The sequence below is a fragment of the Sinocyclocheilus grahami genome, unplaced genomic scaffold (assembly GCF_001515645.1).
Source record: "Sinocyclocheilus grahami isolate Dianchi unplaced genomic scaffold, SAMN03320097.WGS_v1.1 scaffold292.1, whole genome shotgun sequence".
In the NCBI taxonomy this organism is placed as follows: domain Eukaryota; kingdom Metazoa; phylum Chordata; class Actinopteri; order Cypriniformes; family Cyprinidae; genus Sinocyclocheilus; species Sinocyclocheilus grahami.
This window is the reverse complement of record NW_015505471.1, coordinates 403,791-418,432: the sequence shown is the minus strand read 5'-3', so window position 1 is coordinate 418,432 and position 14,642 is coordinate 403,791. Positions and strand designations below refer to the sequence as shown.

At 35.2% G+C, this 14,642-nt stretch overlaps 1 protein-coding gene across 1 annotated transcript in view; it reads right to left on the bottom strand.

Annotated features, from left to right (window-relative positions):
• Positions 1-376: 376 nt before the first annotated feature.
• Positions 377-14,642, bottom strand: part of LOC107600822 (diacylglycerol kinase delta) — a 35,527-nt gene continuing 21,261 nt past the window's right edge. The window contains exons 9-30 of the mRNA XM_016292791.1: positions 14,426-14,588; positions 13,747-13,855; positions 12,587-12,726; positions 10,954-11,038; positions 9,833-9,927; positions 9,658-9,757; positions 9,272-9,548; positions 7,699-7,833; positions 7,494-7,622; positions 7,321-7,414; positions 7,125-7,235; positions 6,420-6,516; positions 6,220-6,327; positions 6,020-6,133; positions 4,760-4,894; positions 4,519-4,673; positions 3,923-4,034; positions 3,716-3,808; positions 2,789-2,908; positions 2,600-2,717; positions 2,398-2,528; positions 377-1,229 (exon numbers count right to left, since the gene is read on the bottom strand). Of these exons, the coding sequence (XP_016148277.1) occupies positions 1,140-1,229; positions 2,398-2,528; positions 2,600-2,717; positions 2,789-2,908; positions 3,716-3,808; positions 3,923-4,034; positions 4,519-4,673; positions 4,760-4,894; positions 6,020-6,133; positions 6,220-6,327; positions 6,420-6,516; positions 7,125-7,235; positions 7,321-7,414; positions 7,494-7,622; positions 7,699-7,833; positions 9,272-9,548; positions 9,658-9,757; positions 9,833-9,927; positions 10,954-11,038; positions 12,587-12,726; positions 13,747-13,855; positions 14,426-14,588 (2,711 nt within the window). The 3' untranslated portion in view covers positions 377-1,139. The remainder of the gene's footprint in view (positions 1,230-2,397; positions 2,529-2,599; positions 2,718-2,788; positions 2,909-3,715; positions 3,809-3,922; positions 4,035-4,518; positions 4,674-4,759; positions 4,895-6,019; positions 6,134-6,219; positions 6,328-6,419; positions 6,517-7,124; positions 7,236-7,320; positions 7,415-7,493; positions 7,623-7,698; positions 7,834-9,271; positions 9,549-9,657; positions 9,758-9,832; positions 9,928-10,953; positions 11,039-12,586; positions 12,727-13,746; positions 13,856-14,425; positions 14,589-14,642) is intronic.

Below are 14,642 nucleotides of genomic sequence, written 5' to 3'. Positions count from 1 at the left end.
GAATGAATTAATGAAATTAAAAAAGACTGCTTTGTATAGAAGTGTCTGCTGAATGCATAAATGTAAATATTTGGGTGGGAGACTTTAATCAATTTTATAGTTGTATTTATTAATTTATTGTTTTCAATCAAATATATGTTTTATTTCATTTAACTTTATTTTATATTTATATTATTTCTTGAATGCAATGTTAGTGGATAAGTGTCTGCCAAACGCATAAATGCAAATATTTGGTTGGGAGACAAAATTTTTTGCTCATTTTTAATCAATTTTATATATATTATTATAATTTAATAATTTATTATAAAATTGTATTTGATTTTATTTTACTTTAATTTAATTGAATGTAATTTAATATTAAATGCAATGCAAGTCACTTTGGATAAAAGCATCAGCCAAATGCATAAATATAAAATGGGAAAGTATTTGACCCAATATTACATTGTATTTTATGCTCATCTGAGGATCTATCTGACTGGAAATCATTTGGTGGCTAAGAAGGCAGCTGTCTATGTAGGCAGTAGGCAGCAAGGCAGCTCACTAGGTTTTGAACAGAGCCAAAGAGCTTCAAGACAACATGAAACTGCATTCCCCTCACATTCAGCTTATGAAAAATGACATTTTAGAATGAAACTGAATATATTTAGCAGAAAATAATGGAGGGCGGGACTCCATTATCCATCGGGATTTGATTGGATCATTGTAAAACATGGGGTTTAGGATTATTGGTTAATAGTATAAATTTGGGCCTTGGTGACATCACAGGAAATTAAAAAGGTTATTCAGTTTTGATGACAGATTTAGAAGACAAACATTTGCTACTTTAACGAAGTGAAAGTATTTAAAAGAAAAGAGTTGGATTTCCTGTTGTCTTCAGTGAATTTGGCTGAATGCTCATTTGCTCTTCAGGGTCTGTGACATTGGTTCGACCCTCTGATGGCTCTTGATAAACCTCCCCCTTCTAGGTCGTCAAATAGTTTCCCCCAAAGCGAAGATGTCACAGAGGAGGAGAACAGAAGGCACTGTGATTGGTCGAGTCGAGTGGCGGCGTATGGCTGCTTACAGTCGTGACTGAGCGTTTGATTGGCCAGTGAAGCTTCGTCACGTCCGAACGAGGCATCTGATTGGCTGCGGAGCGTCTAGGCTTCGCTGGTTGTGCTGTTTCGACTCAAATCCCTGATTCCCTGCAGGATCCGCTTCATGTGGCCGACTTTAGTCACTCCCAGATCCTGATACACACACACACACACACACACACACACGAGATGCTTGAAGTCTGTAGTTCTTGGCTAGAATAGCACACATATTGCTCTGTACACAACATAGCATTTGATAATCACAGGAATTTTCACAGACCCCAAATATGATCATCCTCATGCGAGGGACCCCATACTAAAATTTAAAAGGCAGTTATATCTTTTCATGTGTAAAGACCTCATTAATACTGTAAAAAAAAATACTATTATAAATGTGTACAATAACAATACAAAAATATTTAGTGTCCATTATAAAAATTGTTTCATCGTTATTATTATTTTTTTACTCATTATAGTACTATTCTGTTAAATGCAGTGTTATTCATATACTACTATAGTTTTTGTTCATATTTTAAATGAGATTTTATTTTATATTTTCTGTTTTCACTTTAATTCTAGTTAAAATTTTATTTTAGTTTTTGTTTATGGAATTCAAGTTTTAGGTTTTAGTTTTCAATTTTCAGTACTTCAATTTAAATCAAACAAAAATACAATGGCAACTAGCTGAAATAAAAATTGTTTTTTTTTGTTTTGAGTAAGAAACATTTTTGGGGTTCAGTTTTAGTTCACTATAATAACCCTGTTTAGATTTTCTTATTTATTAATTTAAATCAAATTGTATTTATTTATTTGTTTGAATCAATTTCTTTATTTAAATGAAATTAATATTAATTTTAACTCAAATTTATTTATTATTTATTTAATTTTTTAAATGTTATTTTTAACAATTTATTATTTTAATAAATTACTTATTTTTTTATTTGACTCAAATGTGTTTATTTATTAGTTATTTAAATTAAACTATTTATTTATTTGAATTTAATAAATGTAGTTATTTAAATCAAATTGCTACTCTTTAATTCAAATGTAATTCTTGTCTATTTAAAACAAAATTCATTTATTTGTTATTTTAAACTAAATTTATTTTCATTATATCATTTTTTATTATATCATTATTTCATTAAAAATTAATTGATTAAAATAATAAATCTAATTTATTTTTTTAGTCATGTATATCAAATTTTATGAATCAAATTTTAAAAGTGTACTCTTATCTTTATTATTTACACATTGTTTTTACACTGAACACAAGGAATGCATCTATATGTGTGCATCTTTCATCGTATCGGAGCGCTAATACCTTCAGGTCTCTCCTCTCCAGCTGAAGCAGCTCTGGTCCTCTGATATCATGTCTGATGAAGATCTCCTTATACTCGGACAGACAGAGCATCTCCAGCCAGACGGCCACTTCATCCACACCCCACGTATTCACTGCTCACACAACACACACGTGTTACACGCACGCACGGTCACTGGACAAGGTCAGAGGTCAGAGGTCATACCTGGCATGTTAAGGGCGGCGCACGTCTCCTTGTTTTTGTTGTTTTTGTCTTTCTTGAATTTGGGCACGAGGCGGAATTTAGCGCTACGACTGCGCTTGGAGAAATCAGACAGCTGACCCTGCACACAAACACACATTAGACTGGAGCAGAGACACCAAAACATCCCAAAAACATCTGGATGTCACGCACCTCGTCGTCAGCCGGATCGATGAGCTGACTGAGCCAGCTGATGTCTGTGAGTCTGCGTAACTGCTGAGCGACTGAACTCAACGCACCGATCAGCTGATCTCTCTGAGGAGGATCCAGCTGCTGCAGGGACACAAACACAGAGACAGAGCTGTGTCTAAATCACTCAACTCAATCAATTCAGCGCCTATTCATGTCTCTCAACCACCAACATTACAAACCAGGTCGCTGCTGAAGCACATAGATATAAATCATTAATTTATTTCCTTATGCCACTTTTTATTTTCATGAAGGAAGATGACACCACTCGCTAAACAAACAGAAGTATAGCACTATACTGTTAGGTGCAGTGTTATTTTAAAATCATTGATACACTAATGTAGTTTATTTTTTTAATATTTTGAATTATTTTTTATATATTCTGCACCAGACTTCACATGTTTGATAAAAGTCCTGGCCTGAAGACATCTACATGCCAACATTCAGTTATAATCATAGCGCCACCAGCTGGCAGCAGGAAGTTTGGCACATATAAATGACTTTGACATAGTCCTCCTATATTAACCACTTTAAATGCATATTGCCCACTGTTTGCTGTTTTCCTAAAGCCACCGGGTGGCGGTGAGCCGAGTGCGAGGGCCCTTTCATCGCTGCAAGCTTTAATCTTATACTTTAAAATCTAATACTGATATTTTATTTTATTTCAGTTTTATTTCAAATAACAACAGTGTTTTAGCTGTCTCCTAGTCGTGCGCATGTAAGATCTACAGTAAATTAATCTATCAAAAAAGCAATTTGCTGTTTTAATTGAAAGGCGGGACTTTCTTTCTATCGGCTGCCATATTGATTGATTGATTTCTCATTCATTTTTCTCCCTAATATTAACTCTGATACAGTAAACACACACATTTCTCTGTATGATTCACTCACCAGGCACATCTTTCCCGCGAGCAGCAGTTCAGTCTCGCTGTGCAGAGCTTTGACGTTACTGACCATCTCCATCACCACGTTACAGGTCAAACCCTACAAACACAAACACACACATACACACACACACGACGCATGTCAAGCAAGTCATGAGCAACCAAACCAGAGCGGTTCAGCAGCAGTTATGTCATAATCCATACGCCGACTCACCCCGCTGCTTTTGGAGTTCGCGTACACCAGATCCATGGCTTTAGAGCTGGCGTTGACCGCATGAGCCAATTCCTGCTCGATAGTGTGATGAGACTGTGCCACTTCCCTGATACTAAACACACATACATGCACGTTCAATCTATAAATGTAGAACGCTGCATTTATTTGATTAAAAATACAGTAAAAACAGTAACATTTTTAAATATTATTGCAATTTCAAATACCTGTTTTCTATTGTAATATCTGTTAAACTGTAATGTATTTCTGTGATCAAAGCTGTATTTTCAGCATCATTACGCCAGTCTTCAGTGTCACATGATCTTCAGAAATCATTCTAATATTCTGATTTGCTGCTCAAGAAACATTTCTGATTATTATCCATGTTGAAAACAGTTGTGCTGCCCAATATTTGTGTAGAAACTGTGATATATTTTATCTTTTAGGATACTTTGATGAATAGAAAGTTCAAAAGAACAGCGTTTATTTGAAATAGAAATCTTTTGTCACATTATAAATGTCTTTACTGTCATTTTTCACCAATTTAATGCATCCTTTACGAAAAAAAGTACTAATTTCTTTAAAAAACATCCCTGTACCTGTGTATAAGTGCACCGGCTGCCTGTCCGAACAGGCTGATCTGAGCAGTTTCCTCTTCAGAAACGACCTCCGGCTGCGATGCATGCTGGGAAACCAGCCGTGGAATCTCGCCTCTCTGTTTGTCCTCCCACGACTTTAAAGTGTTCTCGAACGCCTGCAAAACAGCCGTACGTGAGCTGCGTTGCACTTATCTGAGAGCCTCCTCTCGAGTTCCCATAATGCCGTGCGTGTGACACTGACCCGGTCTCTGGTGAGGGTTTGTGTGCGGTTCTTGTGGAGGATCCGGATGTATCCGGGCGGTTGTATCCAGGCCTCCCCGTCCACCTGCACAGGTACACCTTCATCTCCCAGAATAGTGATCTTCACTGTTCGACACTGATGAAGAGACACACACACACACACACACACACAGATGTTTAAATACCGCAGGAACTTTCCCCAGGAACTAGGGACTTTGGGCCGGTACTTGGTGTGTTTCCACCGCAGGAACCAGGATCTAAATACAGTTCCGGGTAAAAATTTGCCCCTCAGAAAGTCCCTGCTCATGAGGTAGTACTTTTCCAAAGGTCTGGAACTTTTGGAGGCGGGACTTGGGCGCTGAGCATGCTGATTGGTTGAGTTCACGCAGCATTGTTATCTAACAGTCATTTTTTAAAATAATATACATTTTATATATACATTCACATTAATAATTAAAATTCTATGGTCTGTACACTGTTTTTTGAGAGAAATAAATATCAATAAGCAAGGACGCATTAAATTGATCAACAGTTATGGTAAAGAAATTTTTTTATTTTCAATAAATGCTGTTCTTTTTAACTTTCTATTCATCAGAGAATCCTGAAAAATAAAATGTGTCACAAAAATATTGGGCAGCACTATTGTTTTCAACATTGATAATAATCAGAAATGTTTCTTGAGCAGCAGATCAGCATATTATACTGATTTCTGAAGATCATGTGACACTGAAGACTGGAGGAATGATGCTGAAAATACAGCTTTGATAAATAACATTTCAATAAATTACATTTCAACCGATATTCACATAGAAAACAGTTGTTTTAAATTGTAATAATATTACATTATTTTTTTTACTCTATTTTTGTTCAAATAAATGCAGCCTTGGTGAGCAAAACAGACTTCTTTCAAATAGATCGATTTTAATAATCCCAAACTTTTTACTGGTATCATAGATAAACGTGTGTGTGTGTGTGTGTGCACCTGTGCGATACGGTGATGCTGTAGATTAATAACTCTAGAAACAGCCATCTGCATGCTGCCGAACACAGAACATTTCAATAAATTACATTTCAACCGATATTCACATAGAAAACAGTTGTTTTAAATTGTAATAATATTACATTATTTTTTTACTCTATTTTTGTTCAAATAAATGCAGCCTTGGTGAGCAAAACAGACTTCTTTCAAATAGATCGATTTTAATAATCCCAAACTTTTTACTGGTATCATAGATAAACGTGTGTGTGTGTGTGTGTGCACCTGTGCGATACGGTGATGCTGTAGATTAATAACTCTAGAAACAGCCATCTGCATGCTGCCGAACACAGCCACCACCTCCAGGATCTTATCGTCAAACGACGGCGCCGTGAACGTCTGCGAACAAACACACATTTCCTTACAAACACACACTTCCATATTTCACACACTCAAACACACAGGAAGTTGTTGCACAAACGTACATCATCCTCTTTAGTTCCGCCCCAGAAGTTGGTTCCTCCTGCGTAACTGGGAATATTCAACACAGCGATTCCCTGCAGACTGGGAAGAGGGATCGGCCTCCCGTCACACTACAAACACACACAGGTTAGGTATGATTAACCTTCTAACATGTACACACACACACACACACACACACAAGGAAGTTGTTGCACAAACGTACATCATCCTCTTTAGTTCGTTCCAGGTTCTTGTATGTTCTGTGCAGAAGTTCTTTGGTTCCCAGGACTCCATACCACATCATGTTTTTAGTGCGACTTCTAAACAGAGAAAAAAGAATTACAAGGATACACCATAATACTAATACTAGTATAAATACTAACTTAATAGTACATATACTAACTTTGTTCATCAAGCAGTTGTTTATTTAGTCATTTTGTATGCATATATATACATGCATACTTTGTGTGTATCTATGTATCTATATATATATATATATATATATACACACACACACACACAATAAATATCAACAAAATATTAAATGTTTTTCAACATTGAAAATAAATGTGTTTTTTTGGTAGCAAATGTGACCCTGGCTTATTTATTATATTATTACTATATTATATTATTACTATAGATGATGTATAAATCTCAATTATAAAACAAATCAGCATATTGGAATGATTTCTGAAGGATCATGTGACACTGAAGACTGAAGTAATAATGCTGAAAATTCAGCTTTGATCACAGAAATAAACTAAATTTTTACAGATATTCACAGAGAAAACAGCTATTCGAAATAGTTCAAATATTTCATAATTTCCCAGTTTTTACTGTATTTTTGATCAAATAAATGCAGCTTTGGTGAGCAGAAGAGACTTCTTTCAAAAACGTTTGTGACAATATGTTTGAAGTGTTCATGTACCTGCATTTCTCTGGATGCTCGTCACGTTTGTTGTTGAAGTCCAGAGAGATTTTGGCATCCAGACCGATTCCAAAATAATTATTCATCACACATTTCTCCGTGAACAGATCCCTGCAACACACAGAGAAGCACTTTCCCATCAGCCTTTGCCCTAAATGATCGGTTGACATAATGACAGAAAGAAGTGACGCCTCACAGGTTCTCCGGATCACAGCTGAACGGATCAGCATTGACCAGAAGCCTGGTGATCACCGAACCGCTAAAAGACCCCGACACACCAGCTCTGAGACCTGCACGCACAAACACACAACATCAGCTTCTGAACGACAGTAAAACCTCCGCCGCTTCTATACAGACTGCCGCTCTTACTTGGGTAGATGATCTTAGTGTTCAGCATGGGCATGTTCTCTCTACTTCCTGTCTGAGCAGGAAGTGAGGCAGAGCTGCCTATGGACAGGATTCCTTTACTGATGAGCTTCTCACATGGAGACTTAGATGCTGAGATAGAGAGAAAAAATGAGTAAACGAGTGCCGCTGTGTTTCAGGAGCGAGTCTTGGTAACGAGTCGTCTCACCTCGTCTGCTGGCTCGCACTCGGCTGCTGTATGACGACTGCAGAGACAATGTTTCTGAACCATCGTCCTCCTCTTCTTCCTCCGCCGGTAGTGAAGGCAAACCCTCCTCCGTCTGAGCGTTCTGTTCATCCACCGCTGAAAGACGAGATCATAAACATGTGGAATCTTTAGTTTTGAATTATAATGTGAAGTAGGGCGGGTTGACAATAATAATCACTCTTTATATTGTTGATATCGATTCTTAAATCCCAAGATTGATCTTTTAGTCTATGCTGTTTTGGTGATGCAGGAACAAAACTTTCCATGCAATAATTGCGATAAGTTTTGTGCTTGTTACATTTGACATCAAACAAAGTCAAAGCTTTCAAGTTCTGTCAATTTTATCACAGAATTGAGACAAAAATTTTTGTTTGCTGCTCTTTAATGTGGCATGATGGATCGCTGTAGCTGTGAACCGATCATCTCTTCCTCTTTACTACTAGTTGTAGCATGAAATAAACATGAATGAACATCAGAAGGTGCTGAAAGAAACCGTACAGCTTACTGAAATTATTCATGCCTCATGTAATCAATCAATCAATCAGTTGTTTCAACCACAGAAAGCTGTCAATACAACATCATTACATGTACCTCAGGAAAGACATTCAATGTCCAAAAACTTGTCAGTTAGCTAGAAAAATGACTTATTTACATACATATATATTTGTGTAAAAATGTTTATCATATTATATTATTCATTTGCAAAAATATATATAAATACATGCACATACAGTACATATTATTTGTAGGGTGCAATATTGAGAAAATCACCTTTAAAGTTGACCAAATGAAGTTCTTAGCAATGCATATTACGGAAATTTACAAAAATATCTTCATGGAACACGATCTTTACTTAATATCCTAATGATTTTTGGTATAAAAGAAAAATCAATCATTTTGACCCATACAATGTATTTTTGCCTATTTCTACAAATATACCCCAGCGACTTAAGACTGCTTTTGTGCTCCAGGGTCACATATTTCAGTTTTATTGCGATTAATCATGCAGCCCTACTTTAAAGTATATTCCTATTAGTATTTATTAATTTATTAATGACTTGGCGTTTAATGTCATATTTTCAGGTTTCATTTTAATTTCAGTAATTTAGCATTATTGGTATTCACTTTTGTAAGTTATATTAGTTTTTGATTTTAATACATTTCTATTTAGCTTTAATTTAGTTTTATTTCAGTTTCAGTAATTTTACTACTTCAACTTAACATTTTTTAAATACGCTTTTTAAGTTTTTCAAAGGCAAACAAAGTTTTTCAATTAACGATTAAGAATAAATACTTGATATGCATCAATGAAATTATAAATTATAAAATAGGGATGCACGATACTAGATTTTGCCGATACCCGATATGCCAATATTTTTCGAATCATTTTGGCCGATAGCCGATGCCGTATATACTGTATATATATATATATATATATATATATATATATACACATACATATGCATATATATATTTTAATTGTTTATAAATTCATAGATTTTTTTTTATGTAATTACCAGCAAAAATACGCTACCTTTCTCGGTGTGCTCTATGATTTGTCTGATGGCTTTCTTCAGGCTGTTGGCTCGAAGCATCAGCTGCTCTCGGGGTTTGAAGATGGCGGCGGGCAGTCGAGGCGAACAAGTGGCTGTGACTGTGGGCGGGGCAGTGGGCGGAGCCAGAACCACACCCTCCCCATCCACCTGCTCCTCAGCGATAGTGGGCGGCGGTGCAGACATCACACTGCTAGCCTGGGCTTCCTCGTTAAGCGTTTTCAATAACGAGTCCAACTTTTCTTTCAGCACACCACACTGCACACAAAACATCCTGAGTCATTCATCAGCCAATCACAGAACATTCCAGGCCTTCCAACAGCCAATCACAAAACAGCGACTCATCCGATAGCCAATCACAGCTGACCTTTTTAGCCATGGCCTCTGATTCTTCTGAGTTTTCTGTGTTTTTCTCGTAAGCACGTCCGACTTTCGCAACAAAGTCTTTTACCGTCTCACACAGGACTCTGAAAAACACTCTTTTAGATAAACCACCAGCAAGAATACACATATAGAGAAATGCTCACATATCCAGTACATACTTGGCAGATGAAATGACCACCGAATGCTGATCGGATGTCAGGATTTTGGAGAGATGAGCAGCAACTGAGTCCTCATAGGTCAGAATGTGCTGCACCTGAAACGAGAGAGCCAATCAGAACAGAGGAAACAGAACAGCAGCAGTTATTTTAAAATAAAAGATTTTGATATACTATCTGACATACTGATTATTTAATAAATAAAGGGTGGAAAAAGGTTATGAAAAACTAAATTACAACTGTGTATCGTGCAAGAAACCTTGACTAACAGTAACACTGAGAAAAAAAATGTTTATGAAAATCTCCAGATTTGCTGTGCTTGTTTGTAGGGCAGCAGTTTGCCCCAAATTTTGTGATTGCATATCAACACGGCTGTAACAATAATTATTAATATTTTTATTATGATGATGATTATTATAACTAAATAAAATATATAACTTAATAAAACATACTTCTATTGTAATATTTCAATGTAAAACAAAAAAAATTAAGAATTTTTTTATTTTTTATTTTATTAATTTTGAAATTATAAATAAACTGTGATACTAAATAAATAAAATGTTATAAAATAAAACAGCTCCAGATTTGCAGTGCTTGTTTGTAGGGCAGCAAATTGCCCCAAAATATTGCGATTATATATCAATATGTCTTATATACTTTTATTTTAATTATTATTACTAATTACTACTAATATATTAATACATTTATTTTAAAGTACAACTGTGAAATTAAAATATTTAATTATAAAATAATATTTATGGTTGTCTTAACTTTTCATGATTTTCAATCATCAAACCATAAAGCTTTTATTTAGTAAAAGATCACAGTGCTGCACTTCACTTTGAAACACATTCATTAAATTAAATTGCAGCCTTTGAGATTTGATAACTGCACAAATTAATTGTTTTATTTTGATTAATCATGCAGCCCTACTTTAAAGTATACAGTATATACTTATATAACAGTCTAGAATTTATTCATATTTTGAATTAGCTTTTATTGTTATATTTACATGTTCATTTTAGTATTTTCGTAATGTGCTTTTGACATGTTTATTAGCTTTTTCTATTATATGTAATAAAGAAAATGTCCAAATGAAGGTCATTAATCATCAACACTGTTACCTCGGAGTCCTCACTACAGTCCTCTGTTACCGTGGAGCTGGAGTGTTGCCGTGGTAACTTGGTCTCATATACCATAATACTCCATCTAAGAGAAACAAAAGTGCTTAAATCAGGGCTCTACAGTGCGACCATTTCAGTTGCATTTGCGACTGAAAACTACTGCGTGCGACTATGAAAAAACTTTTAGGAGCACCAGCGCGACTGACCCGATCATCATCATACTTGTGATTGTGATCGCTCAGGGGCGCTTCAAAGCTTTCTACGTGTTTTTGCAGCGTTGAGTAATGCATCACAGACATATCTCATGAATCCTTTCTTAAGCAAAGTGTAGACGGTGTAAATTAGAGATTCATTGTGCAGTGTAGAGCGCTTCGTTGATTATAAACGTGAGATCGAGATGAACTAAGATGAGTGACAGCTTTTAATTATTTTAAAGGGAGTTTGTAAATGTGATACTGATTTAATACAACAGTTCAATAAACAAGAATTTAATATTAAGTGACTTGCATTGTCTGCCTATAACATCTGAATTTGATCTGATTTTGCTCTATTTCGTCTCGAAAATAGTTTAAAACAAAGACACAGCTCAGCTGCTGCGCGTCTCCATTCAAACACAGCGGTGTCTCGTTTATGAATGAATTGCGTTTTTAAACAAATTTAGTGAGTCAGTGATTCATGATTGCCCGTTCATAAATACTGTCACTTGCTTCATTCCTGAATGAATCAGCCGTTCGAATTAATCAGTTGAATGAATGATTCAGTGATCAAAATCAGTGACTTGCCGCCACCTGCTGGCAGTTTTAGTTTAATTTTTAAAGTATCTTTTCAGTTATTTAAATCATTTAATATTTCTATATTCAAAACATTAATCTCATCATGAATTTATGGATTTAATTGCACTCATGCTAACTCTGAGCCTCATTAAATGTCTGAAAGTACACCAAGCCACTTGTGTGTTCTTCTGTGCCACCTCTACAAACTAATTTTGTTAATACTGATTTCATTTGATTGGTAACTTATGTTTCTTATTCTACTTGTTCTTATTCTGTCGTTTTAATTAACATTTTTAAAAAGCTTAAAATATCATTTTTTACGAATTTGACATTAATCTCATCATGAATTTATGGATTTAATTGCACTCATGCTACCTCTGAGCCTCAATAAATGTCTGAAAGTACACCAGGCCACTTGTGTGTTCTTCTGTGCCACCTCTACAAACTAATTTTGTTAATACTGATTTCATTTGATTGGTAACTTATGTTTCTTATTCTACTTGTTCTTATTCTGTCGTTTTAATTAACATTTTTAAAAAGCTTAAAATATCATTTTTTACGAATTTGACAAAAGATGACAAACTTTTAATAAAGTTAGAAAAATGCCATTACAAAGGTACAAACAAAATTCCACTGTAAATCACTTTAAGGAGTCAAATATCACCTCGTAATGGGCAGGCAAATGTTTGATAAAATTTTGGATTATTGATTAGAAGGTGCTCCTAAAATTTTGAATGTGCTCCTAAATTTTTTAAGTTAGGAACACAAGTGCTCCTAAAAAGAAAAGTTAGCGTAGAGCCCTGTAAATGATTGTGAAGGAGAGAAACAGACCGTGACAGCGACTTCAAACACACACTGACCTGTCCAGCATCTTAGTACTGGCTCTCTCGAGTTTCTCCAGGATCTGCGGTAACTGTGTGTCATCGTCACACGCCGAGCCCCACCCCAAAACTCTGGCCAGGTCATTTCCTGTTCCCAGAGGAAGTACGCCGAGCTGGCACTGCAGAGCCGACACAAAACAACACACATCAGCACTCTTCTTGACACAAACCTGGAGCTCAAACAGTAGAGCTTGGATGAAGATGGGTTTGATTCCCGGGGAATTCATGAACACAGAAAACCTAAAACCTTAAATGCAATTTAAGTCGCTTCGGATAAAAGCATTTCTTTCCTAAATGCTTAAATGTTCATGTAAAAAATATCTATACATAAACACAGAGCTGATCTTCAGCCATGCACAAAACATCCACCACCAGAAGGCAGTATAAGCAAAGAAACTAAAGTGTCTATTGTGTCCTATACATTAATGCCATATTTGGGGCCCTATGAAATACATTTTATTCTTTTCCAAAATCCATTTTTCCATTTTAAGTTCAAAATTCTGTTGTAATTTTATAAAAAAAAAATTTATTATTATTAATAATAATAAGTACTATTATTATTATTATTTAGCCATTTAAATTTATTTTTTATTTGAATTCTGCTTAATGGTTTTTATTTGAATTTTAACCAATCAAAATGATTGAATTTATACAAATGTAATAATTTATTCACATTTTTACAACAATAGAGCTCAATGGAATGTTTTTCCCCAAAGTCTGTCTTGTCTGTTTTAATTTGTCTGGATTTATTAGTTAATAATAAAATTTATTTAGTAAAAAATGGTAGAAATCAAAAGTAGGCTTAAAACATTAATTTAATTAATCTTTTCAAATTTAATCACATGATAATTTAACAATTCCTTTTATTTTTTGGTAAAACGGTGCTGCACAATAGAAGTTTCATATTAAAATTAAATGGTGTGATACTTACTTAAAAATAAAGTTTTCATAATTGTATTATTGATATTTGAGAAGTACAGTCTTCAGTACAATAGTAAGATAAATTTCCGCCACAATTTCTTAAAATTAAAACTAACTTTTATTTTGACAGGCTGCAGTGACGGTAAGTAATGACGAAAAAACAAATTTTTTGTAGTTGGTCAGTTTGATTATCTGTCTGTTTCTGTAATGAATTGTACCTGTTTGTGTAAAGTCAGCGCGTCTATCTCTGATAAAACCCATCCAACGCTGCCGTCTCCTCCACACACCAGAATACGAAACGTGTCGAACTTCTGAAACAGACGCAAGCTGCGGCAGACACACACACACACACACACACACACACACACACACACGTAAAGCTGTCACTGAACAAATATGAATCACAGATAGATCTCAGTGGATGTTTATGATCTTGATTTGTGACCCTGCAGCACAAAAGCAGTCTTAAGTCGCTGGGGTATATTTGTAGCAATAGCCAACAATACATTGTATGGGTCAAAATTATAAAAAAAAAATTATGCCAAAAATCATTAGGATATTAAGTAAAGATCATGTTCCATGAAGATATTTTGTAAATGTCCTACTGTAAATATATCAAAACTTAATTTTTGATTAGTAATATGCATTGCTAAGAACTTCATTTGGACAACTTTAAAGATGATTTTCTCAATATTTAGATTTTTTTTGCTGCCTCAGATTCCAGATTTTCAAATAGTTGTATCTCAGCCAAATATTGTCCTATCCTAACAAACCATACATCGATGGAAAGCTTATTTATTCAGCTTTCAGATTATCTATAAATCTCAATTTAGAAACACAGACCCTTATGACTGGGTTTGTGCTCCAGGGTCATATTTGTGTGAACAGGTGTTTTACCCCAGATGTGGCCCTCCGTTCATCAGATCGAACACTTGTGCAGGATTCAACAGCTGCTTGAAACGCCGCAGAAACTTCACGCCCTGATTATCTCCACTTTTACTGTTCACAAACACCAACAGCGGGCTTGTGCAGGTCGGAGGACACGTCGCCTTCCAGAACCCTACACACACACACACACACACACACAGACACAGACACAGACACAGACACAGAC